This window comes from Molossus molossus, unplaced genomic scaffold (assembly GCF_014108415.1).
Source record: "Molossus molossus isolate mMolMol1 unplaced genomic scaffold, mMolMol1.p scaffold_m16_p_11, whole genome shotgun sequence".
NCBI classification, from domain to species: domain Eukaryota; kingdom Metazoa; phylum Chordata; class Mammalia; order Chiroptera; family Molossidae; genus Molossus; species Molossus molossus.
This window is the reverse complement of record NW_023425346.1, coordinates 35,602,054-35,623,383: the sequence shown is the minus strand read 5'-3', so window position 1 is coordinate 35,623,383 and position 21,330 is coordinate 35,602,054. Positions and strand designations below refer to the sequence as shown.

At 34.1% G+C, this 21,330-nt stretch overlaps 1 protein-coding gene across 8 annotated transcripts in view; it reads left to right on the top strand.

The window, feature by feature from the left end:
* The window catches only part of PRPF40A (pre-mRNA processing factor 40 homolog A), a 60,471-nt gene extending 40,287 nt beyond the window's left edge, over window positions 1–20,184 (top strand). For 3 of the 8 annotated variants that reach the window (XM_036253726.1, XM_036253731.1, XM_036253724.1), the window contains 16 exons: window positions 1,151–1,259; window positions 1,754–1,818; window positions 2,184–2,348; window positions 3,773–3,881; window positions 5,149–5,299; window positions 6,052–6,185; window positions 11,730–11,844; window positions 12,009–12,112; window positions 12,220–12,336; window positions 12,648–12,785; window positions 13,336–13,431; window positions 15,317–15,403; window positions 15,488–15,584; window positions 15,669–15,730; window positions 16,613–16,747; window positions 18,289–20,184. In XM_036253726.1, coding sequence (XP_036109619.1) covers window positions 1,151–1,259; window positions 1,754–1,818; window positions 2,184–2,348; window positions 3,773–3,881; window positions 5,149–5,299; window positions 6,052–6,185; window positions 11,730–11,844; window positions 12,009–12,112; window positions 12,220–12,336; window positions 12,648–12,785; window positions 13,336–13,431; window positions 15,317–15,403; window positions 15,488–15,584; window positions 15,669–15,730; window positions 16,613–16,747; window positions 18,289–18,381 — 1,777 coding nt within the window. In that variant the 3' untranslated portion in view covers window positions 18,382–20,184. The remainder of the gene's footprint in view (window positions 1–1,150; window positions 1,260–1,753; window positions 1,819–2,183; window positions 2,349–3,772; window positions 3,882–5,148; window positions 5,300–6,051; window positions 6,186–11,729; window positions 11,845–12,008; window positions 12,113–12,219; window positions 12,337–12,647; window positions 12,786–13,335; window positions 13,432–15,316; window positions 15,404–15,487; window positions 15,585–15,668; window positions 15,731–16,612; window positions 16,748–18,288) is intronic. The other 5 variants (XM_036253732.1, XM_036253727.1, XM_036253725.1 and 2 more) reach the window with 3 other exon arrangements.
* Window positions 20,185–21,330: the final 1,146 nt, after the last annotated feature.

Genomic DNA, 21,330 nt, shown 5'->3' with positions numbered 1-21,330 from the left:
GGACACCAAACTCGGGTCCCTCTGGACCGCAGGCCGACGCTCTAACCGCTGAACCAAACCAGCCAGGGTGGAATAACATTCTTCTATACATGTTTTTATGCTTATAGATTTTTTTCCACAATAATTTGTTTTTCATCGTTTTAACAACTGTTTCCTGCTTTTTTCCCCCAAGTAGAGAGTGTGAATATATTTTTGTTGTTTTTGTTAGTATGTACTCCTTTATCTTTCCTTAAGCCTTCTATTTAAAGCTTTTTAAATTTTTTTTTTCTAAACTCTACTTTTGTATAAGGAGAAATGTTAGTATTTTATATATAATAACATTTCGTTTCATAAAGATCCCCAAATAAGTAAACTGTCCAACAGTAAATACTTTGGGTTTTGTAGATCCTAAAGTCTGTCACAGTGACTCAGTTCTGCTGTAGTAGCACATAATCAGCCATAAACAATATGTAAATTCATGAACATGGTTGTGTTCTAGTAAAGTTATATATACTGAAACTGAAACAGGCAGCAGGCTGGATTTGGCCTGTGGGTCATCATTCTAAACCCTGATTTAGATTGAGCTCATATATATATATATTTATGCATGCTTGCCCAAATTCTCAGTTGTTACAGCACAAAAATGAAGGCACTGAATAAGTTAGATAAGACGTTTAAAAGTATTGAATTGTTGCCCAGCTATTGTGGCTCATTGGATTGAGCTTGTTTCGTGGACTGAGAGGTTCCGGTTCGGTTCCCGGTCAGGGCACATGCATGGGTTGCGGGATCAATCCTCAGTAGGGGTAGTGCAGGAGGCGGTTGATAAGTGTTGCTCTCTCACATCAATGTTTCTATCTCTCTCCCTTTTTCTCTAAAAAAATCAATACATATCTAAAACAAAGCAAAATAAAAAAAGTATTAAGTTGTTAACTAGTGGAACCAGTGTTTTAGTGCAATTAAATTTTTATTTTGGCTTTTGGACATGATCTTAACTGGATGGTTCACACAAAAAATTATCTTTATTTCTTGATGTTCAGGTTATGTGTGGGGTTCCTATAGGAGACAGTAATCGAAAAGTGTCGTATTTTAGCTTAATATTAAATAGTTAAATTTTTCTAAATAAAGCAAATTTTTATTTAAATTATAAATAACATGATAAATTTCTCTCTAGTTTTACACCCAAAAAAGAAGAGGATGAAAGCCAGCCAGCAAAAAAAACTTACACATGGAATACAAAGGAGGAGGCAAAGCAAGCCTTTAAAGAATTGCTGAAAGAAAAGGTATTTATATTATAGATTTTATATGAATGAAGTTACTCCTTAGTATGATTGGTACTGTGATGCCTTTATTGAAAATGCTCATTTTCAGTTACAACAGTTTATGAAATTAACTAAATTTGTCCCTTTTTTGAAGAACGTTGTTTTGTGAAACTGACTTTAACAGCAACAACAAAAAAACTATTGTGTGCAAGTGTACACAGTACATTTCACCTTAGTATTTAATATATAAGGTTTTTAAATTCATAAAACATGTTTATCTTTTAATTGTTAGTCTTAAGAAAAAGTATACATGTTCTGTTTAAATGTCAGTTGAAGTTTTCTTTTTACTCTGTAGGTATATTTTTACCCAGATTTGCCTTGCTTCAGTAAGAAATTCTTCTTTTAGACATTTTTTTTTTAAACTGCAAAGGGAAGTGTTTGCTTGCAATGAGTATTATGCTTTATGACTTTTACTATATCTATGTAATTTTAATTTTTTATTAAATGGTTTTTAGCGGGTACCATCTAATGCTTCATGGGAGCAAGCTATGAAAATGATTATTAATGATCCACGATACAGGTAATATATATATTTTTTAATTTAATTTTCACTTTGAGCATAGAAAGCCTAGAAAATTGAAAATCGTGTTGAACAATATAACTGTCCACTCCCATTGTCTACTGTTATTTTGGATATAAACAATAGAGTTGTTCTAATGTGTGATATGAACCAAAACATTAGTCATATAATTTGAGTATCCTGCTACAGATGAAATTAGAATTATTTTGAAAGTAGAAATTCTTTTCTGTAATCATTCCCTATCTTTAATATCTTACTGAAATTTTTTAATATTTGTGAATAAAATCAGTTGTATTTTTTTTTCAAAGCACTAACATTTGATCATCCTACCTTCATTTACTCTTTTGTGGCATTTTTCGATTTAGTGCTTTAGCAAAGTTGAGTGAAAAAAAGCAGGCCTTTAACGCCTATAAAGTTCAGACAGAGAAAGAAGAAAAAGAAGAAGCAAGATCAAAATACAAAGAGGCTAAGGAATCCTTTCAACGTTTTCTTGAAAATCATGAGAAAATGACCTCCACAACCAGATACAAGTAAGATTTTTTAGTGATGCATGGTATATGTTTACTGCACCATTTTTGTGTCAGACTTTTTGCCAAGGTCAGTAACTATTCTAAAGTAGATGCTCATTAAATAAAACTGATCGTGAACATGGCAGTTTTATTAGGTACATACCAAATCCATAATTAAATGTGAAATTTAACTTACAGATTTACTGAGTTACTAATTGGGGAGTAAAACAAAAATGGGGGAAAGCTTGACTCTTTTATACTTAATATAAGAATTGAAACATTTGGTATTTGTGAAAGGAAATAGGCTGTTTTCATTAAGCATAGCATTTTAAAAACTTTGGTTTATACAGCATTCTTGATTTTTTTTTTTTTTTTTTTTTTATCCTCACCTGAGGCTATTTTTCCATTTATCTTCAGATAGAGTGGGAGGGAGAAATTGAGAGAGAGAAATAAACATTGATGTGAGAGAGAGACATCAATTGATTGCCTCCCCCATGACGCCGACCAGGGCCGCAACTGAGGTGTGTGCCCTTGGCCAGAATCGAACCCAAGACTCTTTGGTCTGTGGGCTGACGCTGTAACTGCTGAGCCAAACTGGATAGGTCAGCATTCTTGATTTTAGAGTGCTTTATTGTTTAAAACTGTGGGTAATTCAATATTAACATTGCCATAAGCTATTAAATTAATTGTCCCCGTGTGCTTGTTTTTCAACATTTTTTTTTCCTTCATTGATTTTACAGAGAGAGGAAGTGAGAGGGAGGGAGGGAGAAACATCGATAGAGAGAACATTGATTGGCCGCCTCTTGCATGCCCCCCACTGGGGATCAGGCCCACAACCTGGGCATTTGTCCTGATCGGGAATCTAACCGGCAACCTCTTGGTGCATGGGTCAATGCTCAACCACTGAGCCACACTGGCTGGACCCCTTTGTGCTTTCTTATTTTCCAAACTCTTCTGGAAGAACCTTAGTGAAAGACTCATCATTTTTTTAAATCCTCACCCGAGGATATGTATTTATTCATTTATTTATTTTTAGAGAGAGAGAAGCATTAATCCACGTGAGAAACATCAATTGGTTGCCTCTCATATATGCCCTGACTAGAGTTTAAAGCCACAACCTCTTGGTGTATGAGACGACTGTCCAACCAACTGAACTACCTGGCCAGGACATCTGACAACTTTTTGAAGTCTATCATTTAGTTCCATGGGCAGTTTTATTGTCTCTCTAGCTACCCTAATTAAAAGAGAGTCTTAACTACAAAACATTGCTTATTTAGAATTAAGCCCTCTATCCTTAAGGAGAAATGGAGGCCTAAGCTATTTTGTTGTTGTTCTTAATTATTCAAAAGTGTTCATTTAGTGGTTTTGAATTTAGCATAAAATTAAAATAGCCGAAGATTAATTTTTATTGTTTAATATAGAGTAACATTTAATTTTTTTAACAGAAAAGCAGAGCAAATGTTTGGTGAGATGGAAGTCTGGAATGCAATATCGGAACGTGATCGTCTTGAAATCTATGAAGATGTTTTATTCTTTCTTTCGAAAAAAGAAAAGGTATTCACTCTTGGTATTTATAGATAAAACAAGGTGTTTCTTCATTCTCATCAGTACTTTGTATGTTGTTCATTTTAGTTGGTTTTATTTTAGTGTATGTGGTGCATATTTGTTTATTAAAAGTTGGGTTAAAAATGGATAGCTCCTGCCAGGGCAGTGTGGCTAAGTGGCTTGAATGAGAGGTCTCGGTTCGATTTCTGATCAGGACACATGCCCAGGTTGTGGGCTAGATCCCCAGTAAGAGGCGTGCAGGAGGCAGCTGATCAATGTTTCTTCCTCACATGGATGTCTCTGTCAATAAAAACATATTTTAAAAAGTGGTAAAAAAGAATGTATAGTTCCTGTAAGTACTGAAATGAGCATAATAAGTACAGATTTATGTATTGCTTGAATTGTCATTGATTGGCTGTTTCATACCTACTGTGAAAGAGAAGATAACCTTTTCTTTTCAGCTCACTGAGTTTAAAAAACACTCAGTTATATTGCTTATATTGCTTTTATTTAGAATTCTTTTTCTTTTTTTATCCTCACCCGAGGACATTTTTGCATTTATCTTCAGATAGAGTAGGAGGGAGAGAAGGAGGGAGGGAGAAAGAGACAGAAACATCCATGTGAGAGAGACACATCAAGTGGTTGCCACCCACACGACCCCATCGGGGGAGGGGACAAACTACAACCGAGGTGCCTGCCCTTAGTGAGAACCTAAACTACGACTCTCTGGTCTGCGGACCGATGCTCTAACTGCTGAGCCAAACCGGCCAGGGCTTCTTTGTAAGAAGGGCAGTAATACGTAATGGTTTCCACTAAAATGTACTTATAGGATAGTGTTTTAAAATAATCACTTTTTTGCTCATGTCTGTTTTATGCACTAAATTGTATATTATTGTCTTCAAGAAACTTTGAGAAATACATTATTAACAAAAATTTAGTCTTAGCTGGAGTAGTTGAAGACCTTAGCATTTATTCATCGTATGATTCGTCTGCAGTAACTGGTTTTTTTTTTAGAACATGCCTATAATGCATAGTTGTAGGAAGAGACAATTACTAGGGGGAGGAGAAAGACATATTTTCCAGATTCTGGTTTTAGAAGAGAGGTACCAAGCCAAGCAGTTAGGCAAGAGCCCTGGAAAGGTCAATAATGTTGATATTCAAAGTAAATGGGTATTGAAATTTGCTCATCGGTTTAGAATGTAAAGAAACCTTTACTAATTGCAGTTCACATATCATCTTTGAACTTCAAGAAAACATATTTATACTTTTGATTTAGGAGCAAGCAAAGCAGTTGCGAAAGAGAAATTGGGAAGCCTTAAAAAACATACTTGACAACATGGCTAATGTAACATACTCTACTACTTGGTCTGAAGCCCAGCAGTATCTAATGGATAATCCAACTTTTGCAGAAGATGAGGAATTACAGAGTAAGCACAATGACTAAATGAGAGAAACCGTTTTTAAAAGATTCTCAAGCAGCAAAGAATTCTTTTTATGAGACCATTAACTGAATTTTACACCAATGTTAATTCATTTCTGAAAAATCACTTTGTTTCCAAATAGGATATTTCTTTCTAATTAAGTTTTGTGATTTAGGACAAAAATCTGAAGTTAGCTCTATAAGATAATCCTTCAAAATATATTTATCATATACATCAAACATGAAATTGTCGTAGTGTGACTTTTTGTAAGATCTAAATTACATTTTACTCAATGCTGTCTTCTTAAAGTAAGGGCTTTAGCGATTTTCAAAACACAGAATGTGTATTGTCTTACATTAAGCTTTCCCAAGTTCTGTCTTTTTATACTTAAGTTATCTTTTAAATTAAAGTTTTTCTAATTACCCTTTTGAATACCATGCTAGAGGAGGTTTGGAATAGGACCTTAGAACTCTCTACTTTGAAAAGTTCCTTGGGTAATTCTGATATTGCTAACAGATTTTACCATCATAAATTTATTTTCATTATTTGAGTCATGTGCATAGTCTTTGTTTCATCCTCAGATGTAGGGTATCTTTTGATGAATTTTTCCCATTTAGATGATCACAAGTCATACTTGGCTTTAAATACAAGTATTTTGGAAAGATGTATTTGAAATTTATAGGGAGTTAATCAAAAAATTAAAATGCTTTTCTTACTGCTTTTTGACATTTTAATTTTTTAACTGACAAAAACTCTAGACATGGATAAAGAAGATGCATTAATTTGCTTTGAAGAACACATTCGGGCTTTAGAAAAGGAAGAAGAAGAAGAAAAACAGAAGAGTTTGCTGAGAGAAAGGAGACGACAGCGTAAAAATAGAGAATCTTTTCAGGTATTTTAAAAAATCTCTTTTCTAGCTTAAATTTCTAGTTAATGAGCTTCAACAATGCTGTAAATAATTTTGAGACACCTGACCCCAGATTACGTCACATGTGAAGTGTTCATACACATTTAACTCATAAGTTTTACAATTAGTTATGAACCCACTTGAAACCAGCCATTTAGTCCAGAGGAAAATAGAAGGATGTAACAGATTTGGTATTTAAGGAGCACATTGATAGATAGGGTTTTATTTGGGAAAAAGAAATAGCATGAAGGAAGACTGAAAACAAAATACGTGTGATGAGTCATTAGTACTAGTTGTTTTTTAGGCTCTAGAGAATTGTAGGGAATGCTTTGCTATAGCTTAGGAGATGGGCCATAATTCTAAAATGTTGTATGTAGCCCTGGCCGGTTTGGCTCAACGGTTGGAGCATCCGCCTGTGTACCAGAGAGTCCTGGGTTTGGTTCCCGCTAGGGGCATGTACCAAAAAAAAATAAAAACTGCTGTATGTAGGAGCTGAAATCACATATCATTTATATAGGCTAGTGTTTCATTTTAACCTCCAAGTACCATTTTTTATTATCTCAGTAATGGAGAGTATCATGGACCAATGAATCAGAATGATAGCAGTTAGCATTAATATGCTTATTGCTTATACATTTCATATTTAAATCTCTTAATTTTTATGACAGCCTTGTGTTATAAGAGTAGATAGCAGTTATCTGTGCTGTCTTAATTGCAACGTCTCTTCCATTAAACACTGTATTCCAGTACATGCTAAGTTACAATAGCCTAAACAAGTCTATTTCTTTTTTTTTAATCTTTACCAAAGACATTTTCCCATTGATTATTAGAGAGTGTGGAAGGGAGGGGGATAGTGAGAGACAGTAACATCGATGCAAGGGATACGCATTGATTAGTTGCTTCTTACGAGACCCCAACCTGGGTCGGGGATTGAACCTGCTACCCAGGTACACACCCTTGACCAGGAATTGTACCTGAACCTGGGGACCGACACTTCAACCCTGCTGAGTCAGATTGGCCAGGGCGAACAGGTCTGTTTCTTAAAATAAGTTGTTTGGTCTAGGGTAGGGCACATTATCAGTGCCCTAAGGCAGTGGTTCTGAAAACTTAGTCTGTGTCAGAATCATCTAGCAGGCTTTTTAAAAACTCAGATCACCATGCCAGAAGGTCACTAACCGTCTTAAATGTCATAGTAAGTACCTTCATTTCAGTTCACATTCCATAATAACTTATATTTACTACTCTTGATGAGTTTATATTATTAGTTAGTTTCCCAAGGGATCATTTAGATTTTTAAAAACAGATTGTTGAGCTTTACCACCAGAGATTGATTTGGTTTAAATTGTTCTAGGTGGGTTCTGAGAATTTACATTTCTAATATGTTTCTAGGTGGTAGTAACACATAGCCTATATTTGAGAATTGCCCTAGGCCATTAATCTTGTCTTCATAATTTAGGGCTGTTCTCATAATCACATCTAAGTTGAAAGGGTAGTCCTTTTGTTTTTTGGGGGTTAGGGCGGTTCCACTTGTTTAACATAGAATTTGTTTCTATAACCAGAAATAAAAGTATAAGAAAAGAAACAACTTCCCCATCCACATACAATAATTTAATAGATGAAAAGAATAGTTAAACGAAAATAATGTGGAAATTTTTAACTTTGTTATAGATTTAAAACATTGTCCAAAGGAATTCACATTCATATTTCAAACTTTATTTAAAGAGTATGGCTTCTCATTAAAAAAATACACTGTATCCTATTAGAAATGGAAATACAGGCTGTCCCAACCACTGTGGTTCTCTTGTCTTTCCAGTGGTGGTGCTGGCCACTGTGACAAGGTGTCTACAAGCCTTCCTGGGTTTCCCATACTAGATTTTAGTTATAGGTGGTAAAACAATGTAATATGACCTCAATTTCACATCCACAGCTCTAGAACTTAGATTTTCACTTTATAGGATACCACTGCTTTTTAAAACACTTATGATTAAACATATTGTAAAAATACTTTAGACAGCTACTATAAAACAAAATCACACGCCCTAACAGCACCCACCCCAGAGAATTACTGGTCATATAAGAAAACATAATCTCAGTATTGGATTCAGTCCTTCCTCAGGTGAACAGATCTGCTGAATCTGAACTCTGATGATCTGAGTGAGAATCTGGAACATGCTTTGTCTCTTTCTTTCCTAGACATTGACTCCCCACCCCACCCCCTCAATAGAATTGCTGAGTCAATTAAGAGGGCAGTTCTTTTTAAATCCAGTGAGGTAGAAGTTCTCTTTAGTATTCAGTTGCTTGGAATTTAGTCACATGGTCATAACCAGCTACAAAGGAGGCTAGAAAATCTAGATTTTTAAATTATCAGCTATGTGGCCAGGAAGAAGGAGTGAACAGATTTTTAGAAGGTCAGTTAATATTCTTCTACAACCATTGATTGAACTTTCATGTGTCTTATGGAGATTTTGCAGGAGTTTGAAATAAGGAGACTTATATAATAAAATAATAACAATAAAAATAAGGAAATCTGGGTCACAGAAAACAGAATATACAGTGTCAGTACTGGGACTGGAGAATGTGCAGGAGAAATCCTAACGTAAAGGCCACATGGCTCTTCTAGCTAAGCCTAAAATATGGCTTTAAATCAGATTGGTATGTATCTGGCATGGATTCTGATTACTATTGATATAACTTGTGTGAGCATGTTACTGTTTTTGCTTCCGGTATTCAGCTTAGTCATTTTCCTGTGTCCTTACATCACCTATCAAAAAGTATATTTAGAACATCAGTAAAATAAATTAGAAAATTGACATTTTTAAAAAAAATCATAAGTGAAAAGAACATTCTCAGTAATAATGGTTATGATGATGGCGGTTATTTTATTTAGTACTCATTTGCTAGTTAGGTAATGATAAGTATTTGTGACATTTATAACAAGGAGAATGTATGGCTTTTTTAAGTCTTAAAACTGGTATTTGAATTTATATCAAGAGTGGAAATATATGATCAAGGGTTTTAAAGGAGAACCATGGGAATGTGTAGTGTCTCAGAAGGTAAGGTGGAGTTTTAAGATAGAGTGGTGGTCCTCAAAGTTTGGCACTCAGATGAACAGCATCAGAGTCATCTGGGAAGTTACAGAAATGCAGATATTCAAACCCCATAACAGATATACTGAATCAACTTCTGGAGGTGGGACCCAACAGTCTGTGGTTTTTAACCAGTCTTTCAAATGATTCTTTTGAGAAACCACTGGGTAGAGGAACCCACCAAAAGTAGCAAATGTTAAGAATATGAAATAAAACAAAGAATACTTTTGGATGTAGCATTTAAAGTGTTTGTTGACTGTCAGCATGGTTGGGAGAGTTAGAGTTACCAAATAGTTTAGAGGTAAAAAGAGGCAAAATTAGACCTTTCTTGCAGATATTTTGGTGATAAGATAAAGTTTGAGTAAGCGTAAGGTTAAGAGAATAGCTTTTCTTGAGTAAGAGAAATCTTTTGAGAGAGAGAATGAAGAAAGAATTAAATGATAGAGGTATCTCATTAAACAATCTTAGAAGGTTTGGAATCCAAGCGTGTATATGAGTAGTATAAAAGAAGACAGAAGGAAGTAGATGGGGGGGGGGGGGATTAAATTGGTGCCTAGGTTGGGATACCTCCCTTCTAAGGGAAGGAGAAATACCAGGCTCAGCTGTCTTTGAAGCAAGTTGCTTTCTGTAAAGACTAGGCTCCTGCCCAGTCATGTGGCTCAGTGGTTGAATGTCGACCCATGCACCAAGAGGTCACTGTTTGGTTCCCAGTCAGGGACATGCCCAGGTTGTGGGCATGATCTTCAGTGGGGGGCATGTAGGAGGTGGCCAATTGATGTTCTCTCTCTCTCCCCCTCTCCCTCTCTCTAAAAAATCAATAAAGAAGTGAAATTTTAAGACTAGGCTCCTGCCCTATTGCACCAGCCATACGATTTTAGCATAATGGTCTTCAAACCTGAATTCAGATCAACTCACCAAATGATCTTTAAAAAGTAAAATTACAAATATCTGGCTTTTAATCTATATATTTTTTAAAAAGTTCTCAGGAGATTATAATTTTTACTCAGGTTTGGAATTCATTACTGAAATGGATTCAGTATCAAAATTCTATGACTATCAGGGCTTAGCAACCTGGAAGTGAAACAGAAATATTAGCAAAGCAGGTATGATGGAGTGAAGTAAATTCTACAATCCTAGAGAGCATTGTTGAAGATGGTTTCTGAGCTATTTTAGGAACTCAAAAGAGGGAGCAAGTGAGGAACTTAGTCAAAACACAACAGGGTTGGGTTAAGGATTTCGTTTATGTTATAGGAAGGGTAGGAAAAAAAGGGTAGATAATAAGTTTTGAGAAAAGAATGCTGGAAATAATAAGACTGTATGGACACTCCTATTCTCATTTGAGGAGAAAGAGGAGTTATAGCTGTCCGGTATTATTCAAGACAGTGCTATCCAATAAAAATTTGTAAATCATGTGATTGTTATTTTTAACTAATTTTAGTAATCTTTTATTTTACCCAATATATTCAGAATATCATTTTAACATGCAATCAATGTGTTTTAAAATTGGTGATTTTTGGAAGTAGGTCTTCAAAATCATTGTGTTGTGTACACTGATTGCACACCTCAATTCAGACTAGCCACATTTCATGTACTTGGAAGCTACATTTAACCAGTGGCTACCATATTAAGCATTACAGGTTTAGGAATTTTAGGAACAGAATTTGAGGTCATCGTTCTTTAGGAACATTTGTTTATAGGATTAACCCCCCCGCCCCCAAGGATTAGGGGAAGCAGGAAATATGGGAATTGCTGAGTACCAAAGTCCTAATATATTGTGCTGAAAGTCAGCAACTAGCATAAAAGGATAAAGAATAAGCATATAATGATTTAGAATTAAGGTAGTATTATAGAAATAAATAGGTTTTGAAATGAGATTCAGGGTTGAGTCCTACTTCCCCAAAGTACTCTATATATTACTTTGGTAAAATTAAATGTCCTTCTCTTAAGAGATCCACATTTGTTAAGAAAATTAAATAAAAAATCAAAACACCCAGAACATATCAGGCACTATGTTTAAAAACAAAAGTATTATTTTATAGGAAACGTGTGTACACATTCTTTAGCATTATCATTTGAAATAAATAATATTCAATATATTGAGTTAACTTTTATATCTTCATATATATATTTTTTAATTGGAAATGATGTTCCATCTTACAGGATGATAAACTGAAGCCTGGAAAGATAATGTAGCTTTTCAAAGGTCCTTTTCTCTGAAGCAAAAAATACCTTTTTGGCTAAAATCAGTTTTTACTTTAGTCAAGGAGCCAAGTATTCTTTGCACCTAAACATATTTGGGGTAACAGTGGTTGAAGAGTTTTAAGTATTGCTGTTTTTAATGGGTATGTTCATGCTACACTAATATTTTTCTAATGTCCTTAGAGATGTCTTCAATATAATGGATTTTTTTGTTGTTGTTAATGGTATAAATTTTTTTTTCCAGATATTTTTAGATGAATTGCATGAACATGGACAACTGCATTCTATGTCATCTTGGATGGAATTGTATCCAACAATTAGTTCTGACATTAGATTCACTAATATGCTTGGTCAGCCTGGTGAGATTCTTTTCTTTCTCAACTTAGTTATGATAGTAGTTGGAATGGGCCAAAGGGGAAGGTAGGATTGGGTTGGGAATTGGGGGAGGGGGCACTTTATTTTGTTTTATAAACAAAAAAATAATTGCAGCTCTTTGGTTAGAGCTAGCTTTTGACTTCTTTAGTTTTTTCATTAGGATCAACTGCACTTGACCTTTTCAAGTTTTATGTTGAGGATCTTAAAGCACGTTATCACGATGAGAAGAAGATAATAAAAGACATTCTAAAGGTAAATAGTATACTTACTATAAACTGTCAATCTGTGGTATATTTTTTAAATTGATTCTATGTTCCTTTGATACATGTGTTATTAACAAAATTTCTTTTTTTTTTTAGGATAAAGGATTTGTAGTTGAAGTAAATACTACTTTTGAAGACTTTGTGGCAGTAATCAGTTCAACTAAAAGATCAACCACATTAGACGCTGGAAATATTAAGTTGGCTTTTAATAGTGTAAGTCATGGTCTTTGCTATATAAACAACTTTTATTTGCGTAGTTTTTAATGTATTTAGTCAAAGTACTTCAGTTGTAGGTTACTGAAATAATGGAATATGAGTAGGATTTCACAAGGGTAAAGTAAAAGGAAAGAATGTATTTAGATGATGGGGTGATATTAAACTTTCTTTGCTCAAGTTAACTGGTTATAAATTGGAATTTAACTTATAAGTGATGTGAGAGAATACTGAAATTAAGACTACTGAGTTATTTCAATTAACAAAAGTTATTATACTATTGTAACTGATTAAATATGATTTTCTAAAAGTTACTAGAAAAGGCAGAAGCCCGTGAACGTGAAAGAGAAAAAGAGGAGGCTCGAAAGATGAAACGAAAAGAATCTGCATTTAAGAGTATGTTGAAACAAGCTACTCCTCCAATAGAATTGGATGCTGTCTGGGAAGATGTATGTATGTTTGTGAATTTTTCCTAATGAATTGTTTCCTTTACAATTAAAGATAAAAATACTTAGCTTATTTTTGTGGCTACAAAATCAAAGAAACAGTTTGTAGAATATATTAAATATATTGAGATTAGATTAAAAGTCAGCTGTGACTCTGCATATAGGAATATTTGTTTAAAGTGGTCTGGAACCCGGCCATTGTATCTCAGTGGTTGGCATCGACCTATGTGCCAAGAGGTTGCCAGTTTGATTCCTGGTCAGGGCACATGCCGGGGTTGTGGGCCCAATCTCCAGCATGGGGCATGCAGAAGGTAACCAATGTTCTCTCTCGTCGATGTTTCTACCTCTCTCTCCCTCTCTCTTCCTCTCTCTCAAAATCAATAAAGAAAAAATATTAAAAAAATAAAGTGGTCTGGATTTTAGAGTCAAGAAAATAATATAATAGACTTTGAGGAGACTGGGCTATCACAATTTTCATTTGCTGTTTCCTGTTAGTCATATTGTTATCTTTTTCTTGGTATTAATATATTTATTGCATATCCAAATTTTTCAGATCCGGGAGAGATTTGTGAAAGAGCCGGCATTTGAGGACATAACTCTAGAGTCTGAAAGAAAACGAATATTTAAAGATTTTATGCATGTGCTTGAGGTAATGTTAGTATTCTCATAATTGGCTGAAATACAAACTATATAAAAATAAAGGAATTCAGAATGACAAGTATGTTTCTTAAATTACACTGCTTTTTCTACAAATTTGGTAACCTGGGATAGTTGGGATTTTTTTTTAATAGAGACTACTTTTAAATGAAATAAATGTTGCATGAGAATATAAAGATTTGTTTGTGGAGACTATTCATATTTGTTTTGTTTTTACAATGTTTTGGAAATTCAGCCATTTAGCAACCATATCAACTGACTAGTAAACCTAAAGAAAACGTAAAAAGTATATGTTTTAAATATTATACTGCATTAAATGTATTAAAAGCTCGGGGGTTCTGAAAAATAGTGAAATAAGTTTTGTTAGAATAGGTTAATGAAAAAATTGCAAGTTACTTCATTAGCTGAATAAGGGTATTTTGGTATGTAGTGAATATACTAATTTGACCAATAATGATTAAATGTTTCATGCCTTTGTAGGCCAGGCACTATTCTAATTATTAGACAGATATTACATATATGAATGTAATCCTCACAGTAACCCTATGAAGTCACACATAAGTAAACTGCTTCAAAGAGAAGTAAAGTAATTTGCAGGGATTCCAACACAGGCTGACTTTAGAGTCGGTACTTGCTATGCTGCCAGTTATAGACAAACTGATAATATGCAACTAGCCAAAAGCTGGCATATAATTTATTACACTGTTGCATAGCATTGGGCATAGCAGGTCACTTAAGTTGATGACTGTTTCATTGTATTGTTCTTGATGACCTATCAGTGTTAAGAGTTTGCTTCTAGATCTTTGCTACTCAAAGTGAGTATCAGACTAACATTGTCTCTCTGAACTGGGAGCTTTTTATAAGTGCAGAATCTCAGACCCTATCAGCAGAAATCATGCATCAGAATCATTTTAACAAGATTTTTAAGTGCTAGAATGTACATTTGTCTTAACATTTTCCCCCTATTTAAGAATGTCCATCAAGATTCTTTCATGATCTGTGCTGGGGTTAAAATGGTATGGTCATAAATGAAGATGGTAGCAAAGGGAAAGGCTGAACCCATTAGAATAGGTTTTTGTACCCCAATAATCTGGGCCTTTAGGTAGAAAAGGAAGAGTTAGCATGCAGTGACATAAAAAGAATGAGAGTTCCTCCTCAACCAGATTTTCCATTTCCACTTACTTGTAAACTGAAGCAAAATTTATTTTCAAAGCCATAGATATTTTGGGAAAAGGACTTTTTACTACAGCATTTCCTCTTTCCTACTTGCCTGATAATTGTTTTCGTAAGAGTTAAAATCCACAGAGGCAATACTTTTTCTCATTTCGTGTGGGGTTTGTGTTTTACTGGGTTTGTGGAATGATGTTGTCTTAAGTTTGACTAAGAAGGGAAGGCTCCTTGTGTTAAAAGAGGAGTAGATTTTGTATTTATTCTGAAACTTACCTCATTTATTAGTTTAAGGACAGTTCTGAGATAATTCTTTATCTTGGTGCAGAGCCATCAGGAAATCCTTGTCTGAATGTAATTGTATTTCATCGTTTGTGAAAGCAGTGTAACTGTTCTGCGATATATATATATATATATATATATACACACACACACACACACACACACACACACACATTTCTGGAGTGTGTCAGTTATCCCTACAACCGGCACCATTATCATTTCTACAAAAAGTACTTTCTTGATTAATATTTTTTTAACATTCTTGTATTTAAATATCTAAGTGATGATTAAGAAGCATCAGAAGAGAACAGTTTCAAAGGAGTACCTCCTGAATATGCAAATTGGAGTTTTACTCTAAGAACTTATTCTATATGATCTGTCCAAAGAAAATGTAAACTTTTGAATATTTTTTTCTTTTGCCCCTGCAGCACGAATGTCAACATCATCATTCAAAGAACAAAAAACATTCTAAAAAATCTAAAAAGCACCACAGGAAACGTTCCCGTTCTCGATCGGTAAGGAAGTTTATTAGATGGCACCATAAGTGTATTGAATCATTTGTTAGCATCATTATGAATAAAATTATTTGTATTATTTAGGGGTCAGATTCAGATGATGATGACAGCCATACAAAGAAAAAAAGACAGCGATCAGAGTCTCGTTCTGCTTCAGAACATTCTTCTAGTGCTGAGTCTGGTAAGCATATCTTTAACTTGATTAAAATCATTGACACTTGAAAGTACTTAGTTTCTGACACTTTTTCTTTTTCATGATGCTTAGAGAGAAGTTACAAGAAGTCAAAAAAACATAAGAAGAAAAGCAAGAAGAGGAGACATAAATCTGTAAGCAAGCTTTTAATTTTTACACTGGGGTTTTGACCTTAATGTCCTCAGTGGCAGTAGAACCTTTTTCTGTCTAGCCCTATGCAGTCCAACACAGTTTAGGTGGGCACCTACATTCAGGAGTTTCAAAGTTAATTTTCATCTTAAGGTTCCATTGAAGTATTTCAGTGAGCTTTGAAGAAAAATAAACACACCGGTGTTAGAGTTTCCAAAGTAATCTTAGAGAAAGACACATGTCTTTATGTTTTGTATATGTATGACAACTATTGTTGAAAAACACTTCATCTTAGGTACAAACTGAGGGGGCTTTTTCAAAATTTAAGGGCCCGGATGTTACCACAAACCTGTTGAATGAGAATTCTTTCCATGTTTCTTACTTGAATTTGTGCATAGCTAATGAAGGGACTGCTTGTTAAGGCACTGACATTACATTTTAAATAATTCTTGCTGCTCAGCAAATTTGAAGAATGAATTTCATTATACAGCTATCAACCTACTATGTGATTGAGCTAATCAAGCATCTTACATACATAACTAAATAAGTAATGTTTTATTGGGTTTGTAGAAAACGTAATGTCTGCCTAAATTTTCATAATAGCTATAATCCAATCTTAAGTATGCTTTTATTCTCAGTGTACCTTCATCCTTATTTAGTAAAGCTCTTGTAGTGGTAATATATTACTCTATCAGAATGTCAACCTTCCCAAATAGGCCACTCCCTCCATGAATCTTGGAAATGTTATAGAATCCTTGAGCTTAGCAATTTATATTTCACCACTCTGGAACATATTCTGAGCTGCATATGCATTTTCCTAAATATTACCTATATAGGGATTGTTTAAAATATCTTTGTCAAATGCTAACATTTTAAAATTTACACAGGACTCTCCAGAGTCAGATGCTGAGCGAGAGAAGGATAAAAAAGAAAAAGACCGGGAAAGTGAAAAGGACAGAACTAGACAACGGTCAGAATCAAAACACAAATCACCTAAGAAAAAGACTGGAAAGGATTCTTCTGTAAGTACTTAGAATTCTTTCATACCTGTATTTTCAAAATGAAGAAATGGAGACTATAGTTTTAAACTATGAGGGTGTTTAAAGAGAGGTTTTTCAGTTCTGCCATCATTACAGGAAACAATGAAAATTTTGTTAACTGCCTTTCACACAGAATAGTTTTCTAGTGTATGTGGTCATAAATGACCTGATTGGAGTACCCTAAATTTTATATTCCATAAAATAACAGCTATGGGGTACTATGTTATTACTTAAACTCACTACGAAAGGAAGATAAAGCCAGGCCAGAGTGGCTCAGTTGGTTGAGTGTCCTGTGCACTGAAAGGTTACTGGTTCGAATCCTACTCAGGACCTGTGCCTGGGTTGCAGATTTTATCCCAGGTTGGGACACGTTTACAAGGCAACCAACTGATGTTTCTCTCTCTCAGCATGTCCTTGGGTGAGGATTAAAATAAATAAATACATAAATTTTAAAAAAAGAAAGGAGAATACGGTCTTCTGCTTTGTGCATTCTCATTAAGAGACTCAAATCAGGGTTCTTCTTTTAGATGTTTAGTTGTCATTGTTACTAAATCCATTTTCAAAAGGTAGCATTCCAGTACCCTTTGGAATAATCACTGGGGAGAAGAGGTAATTAGTCCTTATTTTCCCATATATGTGTATGTGTACATATATGTAAATGACAGCACAATAACACAAGCCTTCTCAGTCTTGCCATTCCTCCCACAGATATTGTGGGCTTAGCAAGGCCATTGCCTCGGAATTGCCAGTAGAGAGTTCCAACTATGTAGACAAGCCCGGGCTCTCCCTCTGGATATTTTGATTCAGTTTCTCTAAGGTGGAGGTTTTTTTGTTTTTCTTAAATGCTGTGCTGGTGAATCTGATTCACATGCTTGGTGAAAAGTGAATGTTTCCTTGATACCTATTAGCAGCTTAACAATTTCTTCTTCCTTAGAGTAGATTAAATGAAGTCCCTGAAGGGAAAGAGGATAGGCGAACTATCCACTTTTCAAAGGTGGTTTCTCTCAAATGATGTCTTACTATTTTTTCTTCAGCATAAGTCTTGTGCTGCTCGTGATTCTTGAATGTTTGTCCTAAGCATAGTTTTCTGTAATATAAAACACTCATAGGACAGCTTAGAATCTGCAAAATTAGCAAGGAATATAGTGCCTAGGAAATGATCCCCCGGCTTCTATTAAATGGAAACAGGATATTTCATAATCAGTTGTGCAAGGGGAAGGAAAAGAAATTGGTATGTACCATTGTCCCCGATTCATATATTAATATTAACTAAACACAACATATAAAAATCTCATTCTCATTAAGATTCTCCTAATATAACCAAGGCATATGTACTTAGCAACCCATTTGGTAGACTTTTGGGAAAGAGGTGGTAAATCTTTAGACTGTGTGATGTTCGTGCTTATCTGTTTCTGTGAAAGAGAATTCATTTTGGATTTTTTTTTTCCAAAAGTTCATTACTACTTATAACCTTACCTTTTGAGTACAACCATGAAATGTAATTGTATTCAATATCTTTTCAGGGTAATTGGGATACTTCTGGCAGTGAATTGAGTGAAGGGGAATTGGAAAAGCGCAGAAGGACCCTTTTGGAGCAACTGGATGATGATCAATAAATTATACCAAATATATGTTTACAGTATGATTTATAGTCTAATTCAGACCAGGGACTCTATTTTAAGTTCAGTTGAAATAACACTGGGTTTTAATTATATCACAGGAAAAAAAAAGTGCATTTAAGTATTGTTATTGTGGACTTTATAAAAGCAAAGGAAATTGAAAATAACTCTTGATTCTGTATCAAGAATCATATTTTCATATAGTCATAACTGTTTTTCTGTGACCCTTTCATAGGGCACTGCAGGATGGATTAAAGGTGGCAATTTACTGATAACTGCAGATGTCTGTACTTTGTTCTAAAGTCTAAGTCATTAAGGTGATTTACTTTATGGAAGCTGGATTTTGAAAATATAATGAAACTTTTTTTGATACTTAGCCGTACAAAAAAAGCACCAGCAACTGATAAAACTGCTTTTCTGTGCACTACCCAACTGGTTGAAGCTAATCTGATCTTTTATGGTGAACCCAGAAATAGGTGTTCTTAATGGAAACTTGGTAGACCCTTAACTATAGTGGCGCTAATGAGCACTGCTATAATAAAGCCACCATTATTTTTTATGAAACATCTGAATACATTTTAAAAAGGCTATTGTGAGGGCATTATTTTGAGGTGATGTTTTAAAAGTTAACATTAAATCAAATTGTAAATTAGTTTAAATATATTGCCTTAAGGACCTACTAAAGAATGTGCCACCAACTTTAAGTGATAGTTGCAATATCCTTGTCTAAAACAAAAATCAATGTTCACGTAAACATTTTCTTTAACAGTTGTCTTTTTTCTTTTTTTTTTTAATCCGATCTTTCTTTTGCTTTTTTTCTTTGAGGAAGTCTTTTACCTTCCCTACTCACTGAGAAGTATTGACTTCGTGGTACACATTCTAAAGCATTTCTGATTTGAATATTTTTGTACATTTTTATCAATTATTAAACCTTCTCTTCTAGCGTGTACTAGTATTTATTTCTACGTAAACTGCTCAGCTCTAAAAATACTTGTATGATCATTTAAAGATAAAGAAACTAAATCCCTGAAATTTTTCTTCCTCTTAGCCACATAGCTAAGTTACTTTCTTTTTTAATATAATCAGTACATTTGAAGCCCCTATATTTGTTTTTGATCTATGAATTTCTACAGAATACTGTAGAGAGGCAATGGTTTGAAGCTAGAATACTTTTCACTTGCTAACTTTTGAAAGTTAGTAGTGTAATGTATACTATATTCCTTCAGTGCAAGATTTTTTTTAATAGTAAAATTTAGCACATAGTCTTTGGTATTATCTTTGAGCGATCCTATTTCAATTTGGTATTTAAAAGGGTAAAAGTTCATTTTACTTTTTCTTCATAAGCCTAATAAATTTGAAAATTGGGACAGACCAGGGTGACTCTTTCCCATCCCTGCTCCCTGTTTCATTTAAATCTGTTCATTGTTGAAAACATCCAAAAAAGAGGGTGGGAGTTGTGTCTGAACTTTTCCCGCCCAAGTCATTTTTCTGTTGTCAAATACAACTTTGTAGAAAGTGAGGACCATTATTTTTAGAAAATGTGAAGTAATCAAGTTACTTGCTTGAGTCTCCCGTTGTATATCAGAACCAAAATGTGTAACTACTCAAACAGGGTAGTTATACCCTGACTTATTCACCTAGACTTATTTTTCAGAGATCCCACTGTAATGATAGTTAATATTGCCAATCATGTCTAACACTTGACAAGAAGTCAGTGGTAAAATATTTAAAATAAGCATATGATATTGGCAGAAATACTAGTGATGTTTCACCAGAGAATTTAGAATCTGTAAAATGTTTTAATTCTATGAACGAATTTTTTAGTACAACTTTAAAGTTTTGATTTTTCTATTTAAATAAAAAGCTATTGATGTGTTTTAGCATGTCCTCAATATAAATTTCTGTTCTTTTTTATACTGTCTTATCACAACCTCAAATCCCCCTACAGGACAATACAAATTCAAGTTTCCCTATAGTTCACCCATGAAAATTATTTAACCTAGAAACAAAACTAGTGAACAAATTACAACTCTAAATACAACATCCTTATTGTAAAAGATGTTATTCAAGTGACTATAATCCTTGTCTACTACCCTTTGATGATCCCATGAAATGAGACTTAGTTGCCAGAAAGATACTGTCCAGTCTGAAGGCACAGGTAATGGGAAGACTTTGTTAAATAAAGCAAGAGTTCTGTGAATGTTTTTAACCAATTAGATCAAAGATTTAGGTTTCAAAATCTTCAGTCTGGTAAAAGCTGAAATGTCTTGAAAGTAGAATTAAACAGATATGTTGAAACAGTTTGAACAAATGTGTTCAAACAGGAAAGCGTGTTTATTTTCAGATAAGGGGGAATGTGTGTTTCAGTTACATCTCAGACTTAGGTAAATGTTGAGGTCAACATTAACGAGTTATGAATTAACTTCACTAATACTTAATAGTCAAACTAGGTACTTGATATTTTTATTTTCTCCCAGTCTCTAATTCCTATGTGGGGAAATTGAATTTGTATGAAAAATTAATCAGGTATGAAGAATTCATTGTACTTTTCCTGAGCATATTTAAATAACTTACTGCTTTCAAATAAAAGAAGTACTACCTTTTTTTGAACATAGTGATAGCATTTTGTTACCCAAAGGTAGATCCAGAATATAGATTATTCATATGTTTTTCAACAATAAAAATACCTTTTATGCCTCTCAGTAAATCTGAAAATGATCAAAGTATCATAGCTCTCTTCACTTTTGCTAATTGGGCCTCATAATACTGTAAAATTAAAAGGACTGGAGTGAGGCAATCTTAATTCATAGTGGTAGAGTGAAGAGACTAAAAACTCCTGAAACATCTGTGTACGTTTTTCTGGAAAGAACATCTACAGCTTTCACAAAGTTACCAAAGGACTTTGTGACCTGTAAAAAGCATTAGCCTTACTTGCTTCTGGTTATC